General features: G+C 41.8%; 2 protein-coding genes across 10 annotated transcripts in view; one reads left to right on the plus strand and one right to left on the minus strand.

Annotated features, from left to right (window-relative positions):
- Positions 1 to 18155, minus strand: part of NFYA (nuclear transcription factor Y subunit alpha) — a 33286-nt gene extending 15131 nt beyond the window's left edge. Inside the window, exons 1-4 of one of the 7 annotated variants that reach the window (XM_047103168.1) lie at positions 18039 to 18155; positions 11495 to 11627; positions 9855 to 9941; positions 6895 to 7041 (exon numbers count right to left, since the gene is read on the minus strand). In XM_047103168.1, the coding sequence (XP_046959124.1) occupies positions 6895 to 7041; positions 9855 to 9941; positions 11495 to 11569 (309 nt within the window). In that variant the 5' untranslated portion in view covers positions 11570 to 11627; positions 18039 to 18155. Of the gene's footprint in view, positions 1 to 6894; positions 7042 to 9854; positions 9942 to 11494; positions 11643 to 18038 lie in introns of all 7 variants that reach the window. The other 6 variants (XM_047103167.1, XM_047103164.1, XM_047103165.1 and 3 more) reach the window with 6 other exon arrangements.
- A 354-nt stretch (positions 18156 to 18509) lies between these two features.
- OARD1 (O-acyl-ADP-ribose deacylase 1) lies at positions 18510 to 24356 on the plus strand. 3 transcript variants are annotated; one of them, XM_047103173.1, is made up of 6 exons: positions 18510 to 18662; positions 19441 to 19520; positions 20047 to 20191; positions 21125 to 21183; positions 22211 to 22323; positions 23691 to 24356. In XM_047103173.1, exons 2-6 carry the CDS (start codon positions 19482 to 19484, stop codon positions 23791 to 23793), a joined length of 459 nt encoding a protein of 152 aa, XP_046959129.1. In that variant the 5' UTR covers positions 18510 to 18662; positions 19441 to 19481; the 3' UTR covers positions 23794 to 24356. The 3 variants fall into 3 exon arrangements, with proteins under 3 accessions (XP_046959129.1, XP_046959128.1, XP_046959130.1); XM_047103172.1 differs by lacking the exon at positions 18510 to 18662 and adding an exon at positions 18669 to 18810; XM_047103174.1 differs by lacking the exons at positions 18510 to 18662; positions 22211 to 22323 and adding an exon at positions 18669 to 18810 and having other exon boundaries at positions 23691 to 23791.
- The last annotated feature ends 119 nt before the right edge of the window (positions 24357 to 24475 follow it).

A 24475-nucleotide genomic window follows, 5' to 3' on the forward strand; every position in this document is an offset into this window, starting at 1 on the left:
TGTTGTCTGATGGCTGAGGCTAGGACTTCCACTACTATTAAATAACAATGGTGAGAGTGGACATCCCTGTCTTGTTCTTGACCATAGAAGAAAAGTTCCTAGCTTTTCCAGATTGAGGATATTAGCTGTGGGTCTTTTGTATGTGGCCTTTATGATGTTGAGCTACCTTCCCTCTATTCCTACTTTGTTGAGGGTTTTTAATCAAGAAAGGATGATGCATACCGTCAAATGCTTTTTTTGCATCTATTGAAAGAATCATATGTTCTTATCCCTTCTTTTATTAATATGGTGTATCATGTTGATTGATTTGCGAATATTGAACCACCCTGCAGCCCATGAATAAATCTCACTTGATTGTGGTCAATAATTATTTTAATGTACCGTTGGATTCAATTTGCTAGTATCTTGGTTGAGAATTTTAGTGTCCATGTTCATTGACCTGCAATTCTCCTTTTTAATGGGGTCTTTCTCTGGTTTTGGAATCAAGGTAATACTGGCCTTGTAAAAGTTTGGAAGTTTTCCTTCCATTTCTATTTTTGGAACAGTTTCAGAAGAATAGGTATTGACTCTTCTTTAAATGTCTGGTAGAATTCCTCTAGGAAGCCACCTGGCCCTGGACTTTGGTTTGTTAGGAGATTTTTGATTATTGATTCAATTTCTTCAATGGTTATGGGTGTGTCCAAGTTTTCTATTTCTTCTTGTTTCAGTTTTGGTAGTTTTATGTTTCCAGGACTTTATCCATTTTTTCCAGTTCATCCAGTTTGTTGGCATAATTTTTCATAATATTCTTATAACTGTTTATATTTCTGTTGTGTTGGCTATGATCTCTCCTCTTTCCTTCATGATTTAATTTATTTGGGTACTTTGTCTTTTCTTTTTGAGAAGTCTGGCAGGGGTTTATCAATTTCATTAATTGTTCTCAAAGAACCAGCTCTTAGTTTCATTGATCTGTTCTACTGGGCTGGTTCGTTTCTATAGCATTCACTTCTGCTCTAATTTTTATTTCCCTTCTTCTGCTGGCTTTAGGCTTTATTTGCTGTTCCTTAGGTGTAAGGTTAGGCTGATATATATGAGACTTTTTTTGCTTCTTGAGGTAGGCCTGTATTGCTATATACTTCCCTGTTATGACTGCCTTTGCTGCATCCCAAAGGTTCTGGACTGTTGTGTTTTCATTTCCATTTGCTTCCATGTCTTTTTTTTTTTTTTTTTTTTTAATTTCTTCTTTAACTTCCTGGTTAACTCATTTATTTAGTAAGATGTTCTTTAACCCGTAAGTATTTATGGTCTTTCCAAAATTTTTTGTGGTTGACTTTCAAGTTCCGTAGCATTGTGGTCTGAAAATATGCATGGTATGATCTTAATCTTTTTGTACTTCTTGAGGTCTGATTTGTGACCCAGTATGTGATCTATTCTAGAGAACGTTCTGAGTGCACTGGGAAAAACGTGTATTCTGCTGCTTTAGGATGAAATGTTCTGTAGGTATCTGTTAAGTCCATCTGGTCCAGTATGTCATTCAAAGCCATTGTTTCCTTGTTGATTTTCTGCTTAAATGATCTGTCCATTGCTGTAAAGGGCGGTGTTAAAGTCCTCTACTGTTATCAAATTATTATCAGTGAGTTTATGTTTGTTAATTGATTATATACACACACACACACACACACACATATATTTGGGTGTTCTCAATTTTTACCTCAGGTGTGTAGCTGGATTTCAAAACTCCAAATTTTAGGGGCACAGTGCAGACCCATGCTGATCCTCTGGGGGAGGGTCTCACTGTGTGGTGGCTGGTGCTGGTTTGTTCTACACACAGGATTACATGATGCTAGGAGTTTATGGTAAAGCGCAGCTAAAAGCTGGCTTCCAGGTTAGCTGCTTTCAGCAGGTGCCTCTGCTATGCTAATTAGTGCAGCCGCTCAGTGGCACCCACCTTCTCTTCTGTCCCAAGAAGCAGTGCCACCTCTCCTAAATGCAGTCCAAAAAGGGGAACTGTTGCCCCCTGTGCAACCCAGCAGATCTTCAGAGCATGCTGTCTGCTCACAGGCCTCTGCCCTCTTTCCCCACGGGAGAACCACTAAGCCAGCCAGGCAGGATTCTAACAATGGTGTGGACTTTCAAAACTTTAGACTCTTAGCTCCACTGCTTGCAAAAACTTGCAATAACCAGCCCTTCTTCCTTTCCCAGTCAATGGTTTTGGGGAAGAGCTTTTCTTGTGCAATCCCCTGCACACTGCTCTCTTGCTCTCTCTCTCCATGATCAGTGCTCCCTCTCCTCTGCAGCACCCACAGTTCTTTTTTCCCCCAAATCAACTCTCTGCAGCTTCTACCTTCCACTATGTGGCCATTTTTCTCCCTTTGCATGTGCAGTTCTCTCAGGCCTCAAGATTTCTTAAGTGTTCAGAATGGTTTGATATTTATCTGGCTGTGTTTGAGGGAGGATGCAAGCACAGGGTGCCCCTACTACTCTGCCATCTTAACTCCTCCCTCACTCATAATATTCCTATGATCTTTTCATTTCTGTAGAATTGGTAGTAACATCCTCACTTTCATTTCTTTTTTTTTATTAATTTTTTTTAAGTTTATTTATTTATTTTGAAAGAAAGAGAAAACACAAGCTGGGGAGGGGTATAGAGAAGGAGAGACAGAATCCCAAGCAGGCTCTGTGCTGTCAGCACAGAGCCCATCATGGGGCTCGAACTCACATACTGTGAGATCATGACTTGAGCTGAGATCAAGAGCCAGACACTTAACCAATGGAGCCACCCAGGCACCCCTGCCCCCACCACTTTCATTTCTGATTTTAGTTATTGAGACTTTTTCTTTAGTCTATCTAGCTAAAGATTTGCCAAGTTTGTTGATTATTTTCAAAGAACCAACTTTTGGTCTCATTTGTTTTCTCTATTGTTTTTCTATTTCATTTATCTCTGTTCTTTCTTTCTTTTGGCCAGCTTTGGGTTTAATTCATTCTTTTTCTCATTCCTTAAGTTATAAGGTTAGGTTGTGGATTGTCAATCTTTCTTATTTTTTAATGTAGGCATTTATAGCCATAAATTTCCCCCTGAACACTGTTCTTGCCATGTCCTGTGAATTTGTATGTTGTGCCGTTGTTTTCATTCACCTGTACTTTCTAATTTCTCATGTAATTTCTCCTTTGATCCATTGTTTATTTAAGAGTGTACTGTTTGATTTCCACAATTTGTGACTTTTCCACTTTTATTTCTGTTGTTAATTTCTAACTTCATCTCACTGTGGTCAGAGAAGATACTTTATATGCAATCTATCTAAGACTTAATTTGTGACCTGACATATGGTCTTTCCTGGAAAGTGTCCCAGATGCACTTGAGGAAAATGTTTATGCTATTGTTGATTATTCTGTATATGCTTGTCTTATCTAGTTGGCCTATTGTTTTATGTAGTTTATTCCTTTACTTATCTTCTGTCTGGTTATTGTAGAGTTGTCTATTTCTCCCCTCAAATCTGTCAGTTTCTGCTCCATGTATCTTGCTGGTCTTTGCACCTCTGTGATCAGAAACAGCAATCAGTGATCTCTGATTTTAGAGGACAAGGTCCACTTTGCTCACCTTGGCTCCTATAAACTGCTCATAAGCTCCTCTAAGACACGTGTGCAGCTGCCTGCTAGGGTACTGGGTAGCTGGTACTGGGCTAAAAGCAGAAACTTACTGAAATTTAACTTCAATAGAAGTCTATGCCTTCCCCTGGAAGTAAAAAAGTTTTCAATAAACTCCAGAGTTCCAAAATAGTTTATATCAAATTCTTCCAATGCAATTGTTGTGTAGGTGGGGACACAGATTCCTGGTATGTCCTGCTCTGCCATCTTCCCAGAATCCCCTACCTAGGTCTTCTTAACTACTTTTCCCAAATACTCAGCTCATAGTTGGCACTTAGGAAGTAGCAGCAAATAAATAAGTAAACAATTTAGTTATCTGAATCTATTTCCTGAGTTTCAAATAGCAAGGAATACTTATTTTAGTCATTAGGTTTCTTTTTCCATCTATTCATATTCTATGCCCATTTTCCTACTGGACTGTTATTTTCGTATCAATACATAAACGTTCTTTATGTATTTTGGATACAAACCCAGCTTTACGTGTTAATATCTTCTGCACACCTGCACCCTTTTATTTACATTTTGATGTATATACATTTTTAAAGTATGCAAATCAATTTGGTTTTTATGTCTTTAAAAAAATCCTTCTCTACCCCCACAATATAAAGAAAATTCTCCAGGAAATAAAGTCTAATAGTTTCCAAGCATGCTTTTTTACATTTAGACCTGTGAATCTACCAAGTGTATAGTATGAAGTAGACATCGATTCTCTTTTTCTATGTCATTCTTAAACTACTTCTTCACTGATATTTTATACTATTTTTGTTATATATCAACTTCTAATATTCTTGCCTTTTTTTTTTTCCTCTTTCTACTTTGGTTCTACTGTCTTTATCAAGCCAAGGATCTTAACTTAAAATTACACTCAAAGTTAGCATGTATCTGGACATCTGCACCTTTTCTAAGGGGATATAGGTTTCACTGGAATTCTAAAATAGAGCATATAATCAAAAAAAAAAAAAGGTTAAAAAAAAACACACAACAAAACAAACAAAGGCTAAAAAATACTCTTCTATAGAATTGTACCTAGAGCTTTATACAAGTTAACAGAAAAGAATTTCTCCAGGATGGTGTGACTATAGTCCTACTTGGGAGGGAAGGCAATGAAATAAATAACCTCTCAAAGTCTCTTAAAGGCCCAAAAACCCCCTCATAAAAATCACAGAATTTAGAGCTGGAATGAACCCTAAGAATCACCTGATATAAACTCCATTTTTGGATGAGAGTAAGGACAATCAAATGACTGGGCCAAGATCAGAAATCCTGTTTAATGGCAGACTTGGGAATGAAAGTCAGGTCACTGCACTCACAGTACACTATTCCTGGTGTTCTATCACACTGTTTCTATTTGACAGTGGAGAGGAAGGTGTGACAAAGAGGGCTAAGAGGAGGCCATGAGAGGAAGGACAGAAATGAAACAGCAGTATGAAGCTGCGGCAAGCACACTCACAAAATACATTTAAAGCCTCATACATTCATGCATGTAGCAATGTGGAAACTATTTTTAATCCTAACTACAACTCTATCTTGGCAAAAATATGCCAATAGCCTTAAAAATGATCTTACCCTTTGCTCAAGCAATCCACCCACTCCAAAGAAATTACCTTAAGAATTCAACTGAAAAATGAAGCAATCGCACTCAAACACATTTCCAGTAACCTTACTCATAAAAGCAAAAAACCAAAAATAAAGCAAAAAAAAGTTCTCTGAATACACTTTGCAAATTATAAATTCTGATTCATCAAATTGACCAATCATCATAAAGGGATTAAAGGCGGTAAGAAAAACTAAATTATTAATGCGATCATTTTAACTGTTAAAATGAAACATAGATATACAAACCTATACACTCACGGGTGTTTGGCTATTCATTACAGAAATCACTTAGTATGTATTTCTCTGCAAATTATTTTTTACTAAAAATACTTCAATATTGACTACCTCTCCAGCCAACAATTCATCCTTTTCAGTAAGGACAAAATATTCCATATATGGAGTATGATGTATTCAGCCATTTCTTTATCCTTATTGATGAAATGGACATTCAGGTCACAATTTTTTTTTTTTTTTTGCTAGTACGGTGTTGCAATAAATGTCTTTGTACATTTCCCCATACACGGATGCTCTTCTTCTTACACAAAAGATTCTCAGAAGTGGGGCAGAAAGAGCAACAGTTTATGCTTATGTACTTAACAGCGAGATGCCTTCAGAATTTTAACGTTTTTTTTTTATTTTTTTATTTTTGGGACAGAGAGAGACAGAGCATGAACGGGGGAGGGGCAGAGAGAGAGGGAGACACAGAATCGGAAACAGGCTCCAGGCTCTGAGCCATCAGCCCAGAGCCTGACGCGGGGCTCGAACTCACGGACCGCGAGATCGTGACCTGGCTGAAGTCGGGCACTTAACCGACTGCGCCACCCAGGCGCCCCCAGAATTTTAAATTATCTATAATGATGAGTGTTTCCTTTTCCCTAAATACATTCTAGCACTGGATATAAACTCTTTTTAATTTTTACCTACTTGATAAAAATTCCTCTAGTTTTTAAAAACTTGATGCCACAGAGGTGCATGTCTTGTTTTTTACCTGTTTTCGGTTTTGGAATCAGTCTCTCCTGTGGCTTTACCTAACTACTTTACTGATCTGTTTAAAGAATCCGCTTCTATTTACCCTTCCTACATTTTTGGTAGTTTTCTTCTTTAATTTTAATCTACTTTTTTGCTCATTTTATTCTTTTCCTAACTTTATGAAAGAAATCCCAGCTTTCAGTTCTTTTAAAATAAAAGTATTTAAGGGTTATAAATTTTGCTCTAACTATAGCTTTACGGGTGTGCAATGGGATTGGACTGAAATACTTTCTTTTTCATCACCTACTAGGTAATTCAAACTATAAATTACTTGGAATGAAACGAAAGGATGACATCCCTGACCAAAAACTACAATTTCCAAAGCACACTGTGAATTCCCTCCCTCAGTTCCCAGAAGCTCTGACAAAGATCAAACCAATGAATTACTTCTATTAAACTAGACTCTCATCTTTTTGTATTCTTAACGGGCTCAAGATCATGTCTCATATGTTAGTCCTTCCCAGAAATGCCCAATTTCTATATAGCTCTGCTTTATATCACGGATACCACAAAAGTAGAAAAGTGACTGTGAATGTAGGCTGGCAAACACTTAAACGTAAAATCAATTGTCTAACAGTTTCTAACAACCTCTTCTTTAAGACCTCTATTCTGATACTCTGTTCAAACATTTTTTGCATCACTCACCTGCTGCAAACCCTGTGTCCCAGACACAGGTACTTGCATGATGGTTTGACCTTGTCCACCAGGGACAGCTTGGACCATGATGGGTTGGCCAGTTGATGTGATTAACTGGCCTCCACTGACCTGTACCATTAATGGCTGCCCCTGGACCTAGAATGAAATAAAATAAGAAACAATGAAGTAACATGAGACACAAAATGGTTTTCACCAAAAGATAATCACTGGAATTATTCTGCAGCCTTGGTGGAGGGGGAAAAGTTAGGAGAGACACCAAGGAAGTAAGTCTCAAGTCCTTGTCCTTAAGTTATCTTCTTCAAAAATACTCTGTCTTTGACTAAACGCCAAGTTGAAGACTTTAAGGTCAGATATAATGAAGTATATTCAGGGTCGTTAGGAAGTCTCCACAGATATAAGGCATTTATCATCAAGTACAGGCTAAATCCACACAAAGTACTTATCAAAATATTCAGACTATGTATCTTTTGAGACCAATATTCAGGAATAGTTTCTAGGGAAGGCTGGAGAGGAAGCAATGACGGGGGGTGGGGGGGTGGGGTAGTTGATGGTGGTGATGGTGGCTGAGTGTAAATTCTAAATGACCTGGAAGGAATAAATCAAACTACGCAGCAGAGACTGCAGGAGGCTGGGTAGCAAGCAGCTCTGAAAGCTTATGGAGAAGACCCTTTTTCTCCATAGTCTCTCAGGCATAAATGAAATACACAACTTCTACCCTCTTCATCTCACTCTGGGACTTCTAGTCCTATGGTTGTTTCAAGAGCCCACTAGGAAAAGGCCCAGAAATAGCTTCTGGTCAGTTTTCAATCTCTGTGGGAGAATTCCTCACACTGGACTCTGTGATATCTGCATAGCTGTTTCAGTTTTAACAGAAGCAGTGATAAATATGGGAATTACACACTCAAGTGTACCAAAAATCTCCCAACTTTCAAGCTCTTCGAGTAAATGGACTACTCTAGAAGTCAAGGCATTATACATGCTCTGTAACGTCCTGAGTCCCAATATAAAAATACCTAAATGAATGCATTCTGGAAACCAAAAAACAAGCCATGTTAGAAGTAAAATGGAATGTTCAAAAGAACAGCTAGAAGTCCAAAACTTTCATTTACAGATGCTATCTTTGTTTTGAGGAATTATTCGTAGCAGAACACAAGACTTTTCACATGACTAAAAGATTCATTCTTAATGCCACTGCAAGTATGTTTAAATAACAGTAATTGGTGAAAAGATCAATCTGCCCTAGATGAACCAATTAGATATTAAGGCCCCCTCCTCACCACCACCACTGCCAACACCAAATGCGTCAGAAGCTTCAGGAACGCTGAAATCCTAAGTTTTATAAACTGTTCAGAGAAATTCCACTTTACTTTTTAAAGGACTTTACAATCCGATTCTCTCATGTTTTCTCCTTTCCTTATCAAATTAAATTCCCTTTGCCACAGTCATGCTTGCATATACTCCATCAGAAAGGACTGTTCTGAATATTTATTACATGAATAACTGAGAGAAGTATTTAAAGTTCTTCAAAATAATGAGACCCCTAGAGAAAAGGTCTTCATCATTTCCATAAGGTGTCGCCATTTCTAAGAAAATCTACGTAAGAAACCCAAGTTTTAAGGCACAACTGTTCATAATTTTCTGACTACCCATCATCTTAAACTTCTCCCCTCATTGACATGCTAAATGTGTAACTGATAAACTGTTGGAAGATTCCAAGGAGCCCACTGTGTTTACGACATATGAGTGATTACAACGACACATGCATCAGACAAGAAGCCATACAGTTAAGAGCATGTTACATTCCCATTCCACAAATGGTTAATGACAATACTGTTTTATATATCAAAAAGATGAAGCAAGCATGAGAAGCATGAACAACAAGCTGTTGAAGTCAGAGGTTCGAACATAGTTTGGGAGCACCTACAAGCTTAGCCTTTTGTGGCCTAATTTATGTTCCGAATGGACTGCGGGACATCATGAGACACGGTGGCAGGTGTGGGGCTGGGGCTGAAAGGTTAACGTAAAAGGATCGCAGCAAGGGGCATGTAACTGCAGGACGTTGAGCAGCACTAATGAGATGCCAGTTCTGCATTCTAGGTCCTACTTTGAATCATTTCCATTCACTGGAGGAAAAAAGGCAGGGCACTCAAATTTTGCCAATTTCTCAAAAATACAGTCATTTTAATCAAAGTAACGGGCAGACACAGAGAAGACTTATGCTTCTACTCTCGTTTTTACATAGGAACTGGCCAAAACATACCTCCAATTTCGACATTTAACTTGGCCATATATAACGTTAGGGGAACTGCACTGGTTAAGTAAGAGTTCTTATAGTGGCTATAAGACTTGAGACTTCTAGAAAGCATATGCCACCTCTGTCCAACCAAGAGGTATAGGATAGTCTTTGCAAATCTAATATTAAAATAGGTCATGGTTTCCCCAGGAAAGGTAGTGAAAAGGCAACAGTTAAGAGATTAACAAGATTCACTGATTAGATAAACCTTGCCAAGTACAATGATTATTTTGAGCTGAGTTGCCCTTTTAATGAAAATAAAACGCCCTCTAACTCTAGGTATTTTCTGTTCCACTATAACACAAATTCACAAAAGTTTACTATGCAATCTGATTACAGAGCTTGAGCTCCAAACAGATTCTAATGCCACTTGTAAGAATTTCTTCGTGTCACTTACACCATTTCCTTGCCAGGTATCCCCAAAGACACACAGCAGCCAAATTCAATTTTCAGGAAATGGACACTGAGGTCACTACATGACTAGGCATGAAACATGAGGAAACTGGAATCTTACAAGCCTCAAAGACAAGTTAACAGCATCAAAGACATGCAATTGACTTTGCCATTCCTGCTTGAGACCCTACCACAAATAGCACCAGACGTGAGGACAGGAGAAGTTCATGCAGTGCTTACAGAGAATCAGAGAGGGCACCACTACCTGGAGGGTCTGGACTTGCTGGCCTGAGGCGGATGCCACCTGGGCCTCAGTCTGCAACTGGACAGCAGTGACACCACCCTGCTGCTGAGAACAGGAACAGGAAGAGCTTGAAATGTATCAGGAAGGAAATGTATAGGTCAAGACATGAGAACACACCTTACCTCTTATGGGAGAGGGAGGGAGTCTTCTTTGAACAGTCCCACCCAGCGGAGGACTTTCAAACTGTACAGACTCCCTATACTGAAGCTCTTTTGTTGTGGGTAGCAAGCAGGATTAAAGATATTAGCCCTTGTCCCCCGAGTGAAACTCAAAACACACTTCCATGACTCAATCATCAAAATAGTTGTCATCATTAACACAAAAATTTTTAATGCAACCCTTCCCCCCGGAAATAAGCATTTGATCCTTCTGCTTATCGTGATTTTAATGCTCCTTTTATTTCCTCAAATGAGTTCACAACCACAAAGTTATCAGGTTTCTATAGTTTTGAAGCTACAATGAAGAATTTCTGGGACTTAAATACAATCACCAGATAGAAAGAATGAAGCAATCACTGTGAACCAAAATCATCTTCATGCTGGTCAATGCTCTCATGTCCCCAAACTAAGATTACTTCTACTCAACTGGATTACCTGGGAAACAATGTTTTCAGTGATTTAACCTAATATTTATAACCTCTAATGGTTAAGTTCTAACAGAATAAGAATTTGTCCAGCAGGGCACTGGTGTGAATACAGGGCCCTTTGTGGAATCCCCTTTCCTAAGAAGGCGGTTGAAGGAAGCCGCCAGAGCCACAGCAGCTGTGTGAAAGGAAAGCCAGTGAAGGAATTTAAATAATTACTCTTTTAATCAAGAGTCAGCTCTTTCCTTTGATCATTAGATGGTAGATGTCCTACCGTCTACTTTTCTCTATTCTCCAAGTTCCCTTTTGGAAACAAAACATTCCCAATCTTGGCCTCAGGTCCAGTCAATGAGTGACAAATTTCTTTTCTTCGAGGGAGAAAAACAAGTAAACTTTTTACTAAAAGGAAGCCAGGAATAGAGCGTCAGAAAATGTCATCTCTGTATAAATTCAAGAAAGGAATCTATCTTAATTAGGAATAAACCGGCAGGGAATTCCTTTCTAATATGAGCTTACCCATTAAGAGTGGTTGTCTATTAACCTCATGTTGATCTAGAGCTTTTCAAAATAAGCATCATGGCAGATCGAATCGAAAACCAGTGGATTTCTTGGAAGTGGGCTATCTTGGTTTATCTACTGTGGCCAAAGCCTTAAAAGATCACAGGCTAGCTTCATCAAGAAAAGAAACAACAAAACTGAATCCAGAAAAAACGCAAAGTTCCAAATTTCCATCTGAGAACAGACTATTTTGACTTTTAGTAAAATAAAATGGGCAATTTCATATTAAAACAGGTTCCCGTAAAGAGCAAGTTCTATGTGGTTACAGACTGACTACAGACTACAGAGCTCTGAACACATGATGAGAGAAAGCGCAACAAATCCAATCTTCAAAAAGCACTTCGGCACAAGTCACCAGACCTATTATTCCTAAGATCTGGTACCTCTAAATCCCCACTTAAGCAGTGCCAGTATCGGCCCCATCGCTGTGCTGTTTAAAGCAGTTTTACGTCCATACCTGCTGCTGAATCTGTCCAGCCTGCACAACAATCTGCTCTGTCGAACTATTGCTGTTTGCTGTATACTGCTCCATGATCCCTCCAAGTTAGAATCCTGGCCACAGTGAGTTTCACTCTGGAGGTCCTAGAAGACTGCAAAACGCACTCCTATTAGAAAGGTTGGGAAAGAAACTAAGTGAGATTGTTAACAAAAGCCTCGCCAGATGATTAACATCGATAACTTACTGCTGTGCTTCATTTGTAAGAAAACTGGGGAAGAGAATAGGAAATGTTCATTTTGATATCATTTGTATCTACGATTACAGGGCACACTCACGCCAACAACATCATAATGCCATTTCACATGTCTTAAAAGTGCTTTTAGTCATTTCTTACTGGCAGCCTTACCTTTCAATACTACCAGTAGTGCAACACTTCCATCTTAGAAAAATACTCCTTAAACTACAGTGTCACTTTGTTGCAAGACCCATTTAACACTAGTTCCCAGGTCTGCACATGACTTCAGAGGAGAAACAGTTTCTTCAATTTATAACATACATTTGCTGCCTGCCAATACTATACCAAAGGGGTTACTCCAGTTCTCTACATATGGTCTGCAATTTAAAACTTCAGGGTTTATTGCTTAGTACGTCAATTACCCAGACCTGAAATCAACTATTTTGCTTATCAAAATCTTCATTAAGTAGATAGCACGAACAAAGGCTTAGGGTTTTGCATTTTAATTCAGAGGAAGGAATAAGAAGTTATAGTAATGGCAAAAATGATGTTTACAGATTAAATAGAAGGAAAGTGTTATACAACATATTGAGGCTAGGAGTTCCTCTAAAAAGAACTTAAGTTTCCCTCACTCTTGCATTTGAATGCCTAGTAATAGCCTACCCTTTATTATATAATTTTAATTCTCTTTATGGCAGTTTCCAAACCTATACAAGAGTAGTGAGATCATTAATGAACCCCACACAGCCATCTCCAACTCTTACCCATGCTCAATCCTGTCTCACACAACTCGTCCACTTTCCACTCATCCCTAAGTTACTTTGAAATAAATCCCAGACACTGTATTATTCCAAAATTCTGTAAACACTTCAGCATCTATCTCTAAAGAGTAAAGGCTCTTCTTTTGTCTTTACCAGTTTATTACAATATTGTCTCCACAGTATCATTTCAAACATTACAAAATTACTAAGTCTTTAATATTATCGAATATCCAGGCCTTGCTCAAATTTATCCTTCTCACAACCCTTATCAGTTACAGACTCTGCTGAAATAAGGACATGATTAGATAAATGGAAATATTTGAGAACCTTGGATAGACTTGATTCGAAATTTAAAATTATACCAACTGCCAAAGACTAATTCACCTTGGAAGTATGGGGAAGGTACAGGTATATATATAAGCAAAATGTAGATAAATCTTTGCCCCAATTTTTCTCTAGGCCTTCATATGTTCCAAAATTTGAATGATAAACTTATGTCAGCCAAAATGAACTGCAGGTTACATAAGCAAAGTGATGCACTACTATCCATAAATCCACACACGCTAGATGAGATTAGTTACTTGCAAGCTGTCTCAATATGGTGTGAAAGAGATAAAATATATTCTAGTGCATGTGCAAGTATTTAGGAAGAAGTATACTGAGGTCTAACGTTCACTTTGAAATGCATCAAAAAATAAGATGGATTGATAGACGAATGGATAGAAATACCCGGTAAGTCAAGCATGGTACGACGTGAACAGCTGACTCTAGGGAATGGGTATGCTGGTGTTCATTGTAAAATTCTTTCAACTTCACTATATGTTTGGAAAACGTTTGTACTAAAATGTGTGCATAGCCTATTACTCATAACCAAAAGGGTAGGCAGAGTAAGAGAGCCATAAATAAGGACAGGATGACTATGCTGCCACAGCATGATGTTCTGTAGCCATATGGGAGCCAACTCACTCCCCTTGCTCTGATAGAATGCTCACCAAGCAACTATCTAATTTGGATTTACATACAGATATGGCAACAGAGAGCAAATGTGATCAGCAACACAAGTAAACTTGATGGTTATTTCTCACTGCATACGAACAAACTGACTTTCTGATTTTTACACCGGTTCACTCCTGAGCTAGTTGACGAAGTCAGCTCCTGAGAGATTCTGGGAACAGTACAGAAAATCGGGTTTTCAACAAGACTAAGTGGCCCTGCCAGGGAAGTTAATGGTCTTCCCTGAACTATCTTGTCTTTAACTGCAGTACAATAGATTTATGTTTGTAAACTAATGACCCTTAGGTCATGATACAAAAGAGCAAAGGATTCCACTTATATGAAACCCTAAAAAGACCACAATAGCCTAGAGACAGAAAACAGGTCAGTGGTTTCCTGGGATTGGAAAGGGGGGAAGGGGTGAGGGTGGGAAGTTGATTGGGATATAGCATCTGAACTTTTTGGGGTGATGAAAATGTTTTATATATTTTTATTGTTGTGGTGGTTGCATAGGTGTATAAACTTGTCGAAGTTCATCAAAATGTACACTTAAAAAGATTACGCTTTGTGTCTAAACTATACCTTAATAGTTGATTTAAAAATTTAGGATCATGAAGGAATGTCCTATTTCAATACCTCCCCCACCCAAATCCCATTCCCGTAGATTTTTTTCCTTGATCACTAATTTCCAGAAATTTATCAAGTACATGAGCAATAAATAGAACGTCGTACAGATTTTCTTCTTACCTAGTTTATCCTGGCAATACAAACACTCTAATTTAAAGACTTCTCAATCCATTATACCTTGACGGGTAAAAAAGGAAGCAGTTCTCAGTCTAATTCTGTCTCACATTAATGAGAGATTCAGATTGCCGCATGATACTGAGACTGCTAATGGGGAGCGTACCCAACTGGCTTCACTGAAGCCACGTGCTCCTATTACCACAAGCTTCAGTTAGCAAAACTGCAATATAATGTGACACTGTCTTTCCTCGAGTGCTTTTCTGCCCAAGCTTTGAACAAAAATGTCAGCCAGATTTACTCGGTCCAGCTCTTGATCCTAACAGTTTCTCCCTCAAAAGAGCAAGTGTGTCTCTATTTTGGTGAGCACGAAAATCCCCTTCTTTCCCAATTCAAGGTGCAGAACTCTAAATGTAGCTAACTACTAGGAATCCATTCTATGTGGCTCTATACACGTTTTAAAATGAAAATTTCCCAAAACTCAACCATAAGCATGTGAAAAGCCCCTCAAAATTACCATACTTAATAATCACTACTAGGTAAAGGCTGTAACAGTGCTTCCAAACTTTTTTGACCACAATTCACAGGAAGAAACACATTTTCTATCACGAATCACCGCATACATAACAGAAGAAAAAAAAGTAACTGAAACAAGTTCTGTGAATACTTAGATTTGTGTAACCTAAGGTGCACATTAATATTTCCTATTGCATTATAAAAAATTAGCAGCACTACTCAGCTAATTGACTTCATAACTCAGCAAATGAGTCCTGATCTGTTTGTGAAAAGGCCGGAGAAAAAAATAACTGTCCCTTCCCTACTGTCCAAGAGATTTCTGGATTGGAGTTCCTAACTCACTCCTTGTCTCTACTAATGATGCACCACCTGCGAGACACCACCCTCAAGGTTTCAGAAATAAAAAGAAAACCCCGACGAAGATCCTAACTTCAAAGAGTCTTTAAGTTTGGTAAAGTAAAAATCTTTACTGGAACCCTAAGAGAGAAACAGGTAATATGGAGAACAGACATTTCTTCCACTTGGGGACAGTTAAGTCAAGGAAGTCTCTAGGAAAATATGGCATCTGATCTGGTCCAAAGTGTGAGAAGGATTTATAAATGTGATGATGTGGGAAGGGTGGAGTACTCTAAATGAAGAGACAGCATAAAAGCAAGGACAGAGTAACTGCAGGATATGAACAGCGGACTAAAAGCTCCATGTCAAGAGAAGAAGGCTAGATGCTAGAATATAGTCTCTTAAAATTCCAGGCAAAGAAGTTCTTCTGCAGACGGTGGAGGCTCTAGAGATGTGTAACACAACAGAGACCAGACTCTAATTTATACACTGCCTTTTGGAAAGAAGTCTAGTGAAAGTGCTTGGTGGTTTTAAAGTGACTAGACATATCTGTTTTTACATGCCAAGGTTAAAACAATATTCAAAAAGCAAACATAAATGTTTTAAAAAATGCCTTAGACATGGTGCCCACCTATTAATGTGGACAATGTCCAAGGATTAAATGAATTTAAGTTGACTTAAACATCTTTCATGGTAGAGGTAAATAGTAAATAACCTTATTTACTACTTATCATCATCTTTAAAGATGATTTTAAAAAATGAAAACAAAAAAACCTGTCTCTGAAGTTTTCATAGTGGAGAGAGCACTGGATCAGGAATTTTCTGAAACCTACCAGTTGTATGGCCTTAAATATGATTATAAAAATGGGCACCATAGGGGCGCCTGGGTGGCGCAGTCGGTTAAGGGTCCGACTTCAGCTCAGGTCACGATCTCGCAGTCCATGAGTTCGAGCCCCGCATCGGGCTCTGGGCTGATGGCTCAGAGCCTGGAGCCTGCTTCCGATTCTGTGTCTCCTTCTCTCTCTGCCCCTCCCCCCTTCATGTTCTGTCTCTCTCTGTCTCAAAAATAAATAAACGTTAAAAAAAAAAAAAAGGGCACCATATACTTAAGACCTCCTCTATGTGCCAGGGACTGTAGTAGGTGCTTGAGTAAAAATTTCTAAAGTCCTAGGAGAAAAATCTCCCTTTCTGCCCCAAAACTCAGCTGCTGTTATGGAGCAGAAGCTCACAGGTCAGAAACTTGTTTTTCCAACCCTGGGGAAAAAAAAAACACATACTTTCAGATTTCTTCCATCTGAACCTCCAAAAAATTAACTGCTTCTGTATCAAGATATACAGGCACTTTTACCAACTGGGCTTTCCAGCCTAAATTCTCATCAGAACTGCCCAGTGTCCTAGCCCATCCCGCCGGGTCCCCCACTTCCAATAGCACAGTTTGGTGCCTCCGCACATGTTCTTTTCTGTGAGTAGTGCTCTTCCATTCCTTCCTGTCTGCAGAAATCCCATTGTCCTTCAAGGCCGGTGAAAAGCGTGGCAACACTGAGTCTTCCACTGAGGCTGTGGGTAGCTCACACATCAGTACTTTACAGAATTGAACTTGGCCTCATTGTACCGTTAGGATTAATTAGTCGTTCGCTTGTCAATCTCCAGCAGGGAAGTAAGGTTATTTACTATTTACCTCTACCTAATTCCTCCCCAGCACACAGATCGCTGCTTGGTACAAATTAACTGCTAGAGACATGGCTGTCAGCATTCTTCTTCTCACTCTAACGAAAATCCCACAACACTGTGAAGTTTCTACAAATATCCGCTTACAAAACGTTAACGTGGAGCTGGAAAGTATACAAAAATAAATAAATCAAAAGATGCTCATGGACTGAGCTAATGGGTCAAGCCTGACACATTCAAAGGGACACAAAAAGGTGAAAGGAAAACAACAACAACAAAAGAATTCTACATTCCCAAAGAAAAGAGAGTTCACAGGATGAGCAATGGAGAAGACTACTGATGTGAGAAACAAGAGTTGCTCCGGGAAAAGGAATGAGCAGGGCTGGCAATCTTCTAAGAGTGACGCTCCAGGCACCGAAGAGGCTGGCCAGCTGTACAGCCAGGACAAGAAAAGGAGACCGCTTGGTCGGACTCCAAGACGGAGGTGTGCGGTTCTGCCCCGGCGAGCGGGGCGGGGAGGAGAGGAAATGACGAGCCAAAAGGGGGTGGTAACGGCGGCGGGCCGGAGACCCAGGCCGAGCGTGCACAGAGGAGGGGCGCGTCGGGGCAGGAGGGTGGGCGCACTAACGGACCCCCTCCCCGGACCCGGGAGACGGCGGGGGCGGGCCTGCAGGGCGCCGAGGCGGGGGCGGGCCGGCTCCCTCTCCCCGCCGCTCTCCGGGCCCCGTGGCCGCGGCGCGTACCTTCCCCAGGCCTCACTCGCGACCCAGGTGGGCTGCACACAGGCAGACCCAGCTCTCGGAAGGCTGGGGATCGCGGGCCCTCGTGGGAGATTTCCCGTCCCGAAGGCCGCAGCGTGGAGGGTGCAAAGGAGGGCTTCAGTATGAAGCCCGAACGATCTGAAGGAGATCGCCAAGGCCCCGAGCGTGTGTGCACCTGCGTGTATGGGCGTTCGTGGCAGGCAGGCCCACCAACCCCGAGCCTGTGGCCTGACAAATTGGGCCTAAGGGCCGGGAGAATGCGGACGCATCCCCAACTGGCACAGCCACCCAGCAAGGGTCTGGACCCAGAGGTGCTCGCTCCCGAGAGCGCCATCCCCGCGCGGGGCGGCCCCCTGCAGGCCTCGGCCGGGAGTGGCCCGGGGCGCTCACAGGCCCTCGGCCGGGGCCGCCGGCCGCCCCGCTCGGCTAGGCTCAGCTAGACTCCCGGGGCTCGACGGGCGCCTGGGCCTCTCCTGAGTGGTCAGCGAGACCCGCCAATCGGGGCGCTGGGGCCGGCTCTGGGCCGCTGGATATTGGCTCCTCACACTCACCGTGCCTCGCTCCCCCGGTTCGCTGCCCGCGCTGATTGGCTCCAGTACCGGACCCCGAAACCCAATCAGAGGCTCCAGCCGCCGCTGCCGCCGCCACTGCCGCTGCCTCGCAAAATGGCGAACCCGAACAAAGGGGAATCGGGCCTCCCTCCAACCGCCTCGGCGCAGGCGCCCCTGAGACCACGCCCCCTAACCCCAGCATCTGGTTCACCCCACCCCCAGTTGAGGGAGCATCGCGCAGGCGTTCCCTGGAGCCACGCCCACTTTCCTGATTCGACACCATCTCCAGCAGAAGGAATACGCAGGCGCCTTCTGGACGCGCCAGATCCTTGAACTCAAACACCGCCCTAAACATAGTACTACGCAGGCGCTAACTATCTTCTTTGCCAACTGCCCACCCCTTCTCTGCGGTGGCTGGAGACACACCCCTGGGGCTAAGGCGCAAGCGCCGTTCTTCCTCACTCGCGGCGGGCTGTCTCGTTACGCATGCCCGGGCGGCGGCGGGACTTTCCACGGATTTTACCGCCGGAAGTTCGGCGGCCATTACCAAAGAGTGCGAGTTCGGCTGGCTTGCTAGAGAGGCTTGTTTCCGCCCCGCTCCCGGGTGGTGGGCGGCCATTTTAGGTGCGTGCAATTAAGGGCTGTGGCTGGATTGGTTCTGTGTCTGGGTTCGTCTGCTGCTTCCCACCTACCAGGGCTGGATCCGGAGCCCTTCCCCGCGGGGCGGGACTTCGCAACGGCCGACTCCTTTCCAGGTGGAAGGGTAACCCCGGTATGTTGGGGCTTTGAGGGAGCCTTCTCTCTCCTTCCCACGGGACTCTAGGACAGGCCCTATTCCCTCGCTGACCTGCCCTAGGGTGGGAGACAGAACGGGAGGCCTCCCTAGACTCCTTCCCCGTCCCCCCCCACGAGCAGATGGGGGCGAGCCTTCCTTGAGAGGCCTCCTTCCCTCTCCCCGCCTGCGGTTCGGCGGTACAACTCCCCTGGTCCAGACACTCCTCGGTTGCTCAGCGGGACTGTGGCCAAGTCCCTCCTTTTGTCTCGTGTGCCAGACCCACTGGGGAAGTACTTTTGGTTTTGCAGAGAAGAGACAGTCCTGAATCCGCCTTGCCCGGGCGCGGAAAAAGGAGGAGACGAGTCGTAGGGACCGCCTTTCCTTCCCCTGGCCGAGCGGGGCGCCCCCAAGGAAAGCGCGAAATGCGAGCGGGGCCCGGCCACCTCCAGACCTAGCCATCCTTCCTCATTCTTGCCCCAGAAGAATTTTGTATTACTTTATAGAGCCTGAACGAACTCCCATTCAGCGATAAATGGTGGGGGAAGAAGACTACCAAGTGGGTGGTCAGGGAATTTGAATATAATATGTTCAGGCTGCCTAAGCATTTTTCCTTTTCCCTTCTCATAGCTGAAGAAACACCTAAGTTCTGGAAATAGCGACTCAGTATCATGGCCGGCAGCCCTAATGAAGATCCAGAAGGAAGCAGAGTGCGTAGCAACTATTAACTTATTGGTGAACTGAAATTCAGAATAATTAAGGTCAAAAGCATAAACACTTTAATTAAAGCCATAATTGAATTGTCTTCCTCCCTCCCCAGCTGATTTGCTTCAGAAAGGCTGATACAGTACGAGGCAGAGATCATGATCACTTTTCTCTTACACATGCTTTAATTTGTTGTAGTTAACTCCTTAAATTCTGCAGCTTTGGTTTTATTTATTTTTTAACGTTTATTTATTTGTTTTGAGAGAGAGCGCGCGCGCACGGGTGCGTATCCCAAGCAGGCTCCACGCTGTTTTTGCAGCCTGGGGCTCAGTGTCAGATCATGAGGTCATGACCTGAGCCGAAATCAGGAGTCGGTCTCTCAACTGACTGAGCCACCCAGGTGCCGCAGCAGATTTGGTTTTAAATCAAGGAGGGGCAGTGGTGGGAGACACAATAAAGGAAAATGAAAGAAATATCTTAGTGTTTTTCTGTATCAAATAAAACCTTTCTTTTCCCTTCTTCACATTTTAGATCACTTATGTGAAAGGAGACCTTTTTGCATGCCCCAAAACAGACTCTTTAGCCCACTGTATCAGTGAGGATTGTCGAATGGGTGCTGGGATAGCTGTCCTTTTCAAGAAGAAATTTGGAGGGGTGCAGGAGCTGTTAAATCAACGTGAGTTTTGAAAAACAGCTTTACTCGTCCGCCTTGGCTAGACTGTCTTAATCACCTGTTACATTTTAATTATTAGACAGGATATACATGCAGTGGTTCCCAACCACTGAGAACTTGAACTCTTCAGATTAAGGTTTTCCTCTACAAACATGGCCTACAGTTTGGGTCTTCATCACACCAAACTTGAATTCTCATAAACGTTTCTAATCTCTTCCTCTGTCATTAAACTTTGTTGATATTACTTCAGTTTTCTGAAACTTTTAATAACAGAAGTGCTTAACGAAGTCCATAGGTGTTAACTAGGCATTCAAGATCCTGTCTACCCATATTTTACTTACTCCTCAAAGAGGAGTTTAAAACCTCTTCCTTACGGATCGTTCCCATCACTTTACCAGTGATTTTAAACCAGAGACAGGAGTTAGAATCACATGTAGAGCTTTGGCAATAGTTACTCAGATCACGGTCCAGGTTTATCGGGTCGGAGACTCCACTGGTGATTTCATTAAAAGTTTATACTGCTTTTTATTGTAGTTCTTTGTAAACGGGACACCTTCCCTTCATTGAAAGCTCTTCACCAATTAGGAACTTTTACACATCTCTGGTGCTCCATAATGCTTAACACAGTAACTCTTTATATGTAAAAGAAAAAGTTATTAAAAGTTTTTTAAGTGAATAAGTAAGGGTGTATTTGAAAATATGGGCAGGACGGGATAAGAGGAAAACAAGACTGAGAAAACGGATAAGAAAGCTGGAAGTTAAGGAAGGCTGATAAGAAACAAAGTGTTAACAGAGACCCTAGGTTTCTTCAGAGTTGAAATTATTGTTTAGTACTGAAGTCAACTCAAATCTGTAAAGATTTTATTTTAAATTGAAGAATGCAAATCGGTGTTGTTTTTTTAAATACCTTTCTACTATTAAATAACTTTTTTGTAGAAAAGAAATCTGGAGAAGTGGCTGTTCTGAAGAGAGATGGGCGATATATATATTACTTGGTAAGACGAGGGTCAGTTCTTATGGTGTTCTAAGGACTGGATGTGGGCTGCTGCATTTGTGTTGCTCGTGATGTTCCGTTCTAGACAGACAAAGATGGCCACAACTTCTGATCCATGCCAGCCCAGATCCAGTGGTGGTGGCTATTGGGAGCGCTGCATTGGAAAGGAGCACGAGGCTGCCTCCCAGCTCCACTGTGACAACTACCAAAAGCCTGTGTTCTAAGACTTGGAAAAATTAGGGATGTCCCCCGTGCCTTAATTCTTTCCTAATTATGGTGAGATAGAAACATATCTCAAAAGATGGATATCCCAAAGGAGTTTTTCTTTTGTTCTTCCCTCTCAAATGCAGTGCCTAGTATTACTTAGCTCTTTTCCTGCCTTCTGCCTCAATGTGGGATTCTTCCACTGTCCATATGTCCTTTAGGCCCTGGAAGGAGTGTGGCTGCTTGGTGATGGTGCTGAGCGACTTAGAGCAGCCAACCCACTACAAGTCTGATGTGGATAGCACACTGAACGGGGACATGCCTTAAGCCCTTGGGATGCTGTCCTTAAGGTCGATGTGACTTCCAGTCTTGTTTGGAACACTACCAGTTTCTCTTTGTTCTTTATAGAGAAATGAAAAGCAAACAACTGTGGTTTCTAAATAAATAGACTTAACAGGAAGTTTTTAGGTGGTATGGGTTCTTTCTTGTTACAGATACATTGCTTATCTCTTGGAAGTGGCACAGAGACTTTGACCTACCTTGTTTAAAAACAATAGACAATAGGCACAGCCTGCTAATCTCCTGGGCTTCTTGGGAAAAGGAAAAGTTACTACATGGTGCTCTCTGGGTTTCTCAGGCCCTGTTCAGTGGATTTTCCTGAGGGCCTCCCATAACTGGAAGGGACGATATGAGATTTGTCCTGCTCTAAGGAATTCTGAAAGTATATAGTTTTTTAATGATCAGGATGTTGTGAGAATGTGATGGCTTTTCTTTGGCTATCATTTTGGACTAATGGAAGTTTTAAATTCATTCTTTGTACTCAGATTACCAAAAAAAGGGCTTCACATAAGCCAACTTATGAAAACTTACAGAAGAGTTTAGAGGCCATGAAGTCCCACTGTCTGAAGAATGGAGTCACCGACCTCTCTATGCCCAGGCAAGGAAATCCAGGGCCCCGAATGAATACTTGTAATCGAGTGGTGACATTTGCTGTCTCACCGGGAGACAAATGACTTGAAAGCCTAACTCAAAATACAGGCTTAAAAGTGGACAAATTTAAAAGCTTTTTAACATCACCAGTGAACCAGTTGTCAGACCTCAGGCTACGTTTTACCCATTTCTTAGCCTGTGTTGAATGAATCAGGATAATTAAAACACACAGCCTGCTTAGTCGGGAGGACATGTTGTTGAGTCCTCTCTGTTGAATCTGGACATCTTCTATCTAAGGCTGAGACTCTGTTCTTGAAGGAGTAAAAGCTTAAGAACCAAATCTGAGCAATTGTGATTTTCTTCTGGGCCACTTCAGGTATCCCAAGCCCGTTAATCTGGTACAGAAAAAGTTGTAAATTATCACTGCCTTCTAATCTGCATGCTTGTTTTGTAGTCCATGTGGGTAGTAGCCAGAGGATACGTCACTTATGTAATGTCTTAGACCCTAGGTATTGGGAACTTAAGGGAATGACATTGGGGGTTCAACATGCTCTTTACTTTCATTTTAGGAAATAGGCTTGGGGTCATTTCTCTTCCTGTCAGTCTAGTTTTTAGTCAGTGCTGACCATGCATGCAGGTTTGCTCCAAGCTCCACGTTAATTATAAATGTGGCTACAAGGTCCCTCATCTTACCTCGGGCTTTAATGTATTCGTGACTTATGTATCAAATTGTTGGGTGTTTTTATCACAGTTTTTTCAGGGATTTAATTATGTGAAATTAGCAATATTAAGTCTTCTTTTTTTTTCCTGTAGGGATATTGAGGATCAATAAGGTAACATCTTAGAAGAAAGGTGCCAGGTAGTAGTAGAGTTTTATGGGCTGATTGATGTTTCACCAGAGTGTTGCAAAGACTGAAATGCAATCAGCTCAGGACTTCCCGACGTTTTATTTTGATTTCCTTTTTGCAGAGATCCTGTCCTTTGTCCTTCTTTTTACCTTCCTTCACCTTCCATTCCTTTATCATAAGCGTATTTTAAAAATACCAGCTAGTTTTTATCAATAGATCTAGAAGGATAGTGAGGTTCCCATATCACCGCAGTTATACATTTTCTAAATGTAGCCTCAAACAATTGAGAAGTGGTACCGTATTAGGCAAAAGAGAAGTGACAGCTATTGGATGTTGGGGCTGTCTAGGAACAGCCTTAGGTGACTCACAACAGGAATTAACTTGCGGACTCCCGCCATAGCTGCCTAGGTGTGAGGCCAGATCATTTGTCTTTTTGCTTTCAGTGGGTACAGCCTAAGGGAAGTGGAAAGAAGTGCCTTCTCAGATAGCTTCATCACAACCAGCGGAGATGTTTTGTCTTTTTCAGGATTGGATGTGGTCTTGATCGTCTGCAATGGGAAAACGTATCTGCAATGATTGAGGAGGTATTTGAAGCAACAGACATCAGAATTACTGTGTACACACTCTGAACAGACGGGCGCTTTGGATGTGTCCACATTCTCCTGTTTTAACCCCTACTGGACCATAGCACTGGGTGAACTGGCCTATTTAAGTCCTCGGTCAGGGGAAGTTTCATGTGAAGTAGTCTGTGTCACAGGCCAGACTTGGGTTACTGTATTCTCATGATTGGACTGGAACTGTGGAGGAGGGATTGCTTGGGAAATGTTGCTGTGATGTTTTTTGCAAGGTAAGGAGTAGATGGCCTGATAGGAGGCAAGGAAACCGGATGTTGGGCCTCTGACCCCTGTTTTCTCTGGGATGCTTCCTGACTTGTTTGGCTTGCCACTGGGTGGCAGCATTGATTATACTTCTCTGCTGTTTAAGAGAAATTTCAGGAAGGATGAACATTTCAGTTAATTTTCCATCTTTTGTCATTTGTGAGTTTGCTTAGTATTAATCTAATGTCACGTTCATCCTAGGAGAGAGTGATGGGTTTTGTTTTGTTTAAATTACAAAGATGAGTGTTATGTTGTTAACAAGATATTTGTGGTGACAGAAATGGAAGAATAAATATCTTTTCTTTTGGGGTCTAGTGAGGTTCTGTACACACATCTGTTGTTCTGGACCTGGGTAATGGAAGATTCGCCTGAAAATTAATTGGGAGAAATCAGACAAAGGGTCCAGGGGGAAGAGCAGCAAGGTGAGAAGAAA

Source organism: Lynx rufus, unplaced genomic scaffold (assembly GCF_022079265.1).
Source record: "Lynx rufus isolate CCGP_SWC_20201006 ecotype Redwood Valley unplaced genomic scaffold, mLynRuf1.p SCAF_6, whole genome shotgun sequence".
NCBI lineage: Eukaryota > Metazoa > Chordata > Mammalia > Carnivora > Felidae > Lynx > Lynx rufus.

What these genes read in the sequence shown, in the direction of transcription:
- OARD1 (XM_047103173.1), top strand. Translation starts at nt 19,482, where the DNA reads ATGGCCGGCAGCCCTAATGAAGATCCAGAAGGAAGCAGA. An exon ending in GCAGGAGCTGTTAAATCAAC is followed by an intron (nt 20,192 to 21,124) that starts GTGAGTTTTGAA and finishes ACTTTTTTGTAG; the next exon opens with AAAAGAAATCTGGAGAAGTG. An exon ending in ACCGACCTCTCTATGCCCAG is followed by an intron (nt 22,324 to 23,690) that starts GCAAGGAAATCC and finishes TGTCTTTTTCAG; the next exon opens with GATTGGATGTGGTCTTGATC.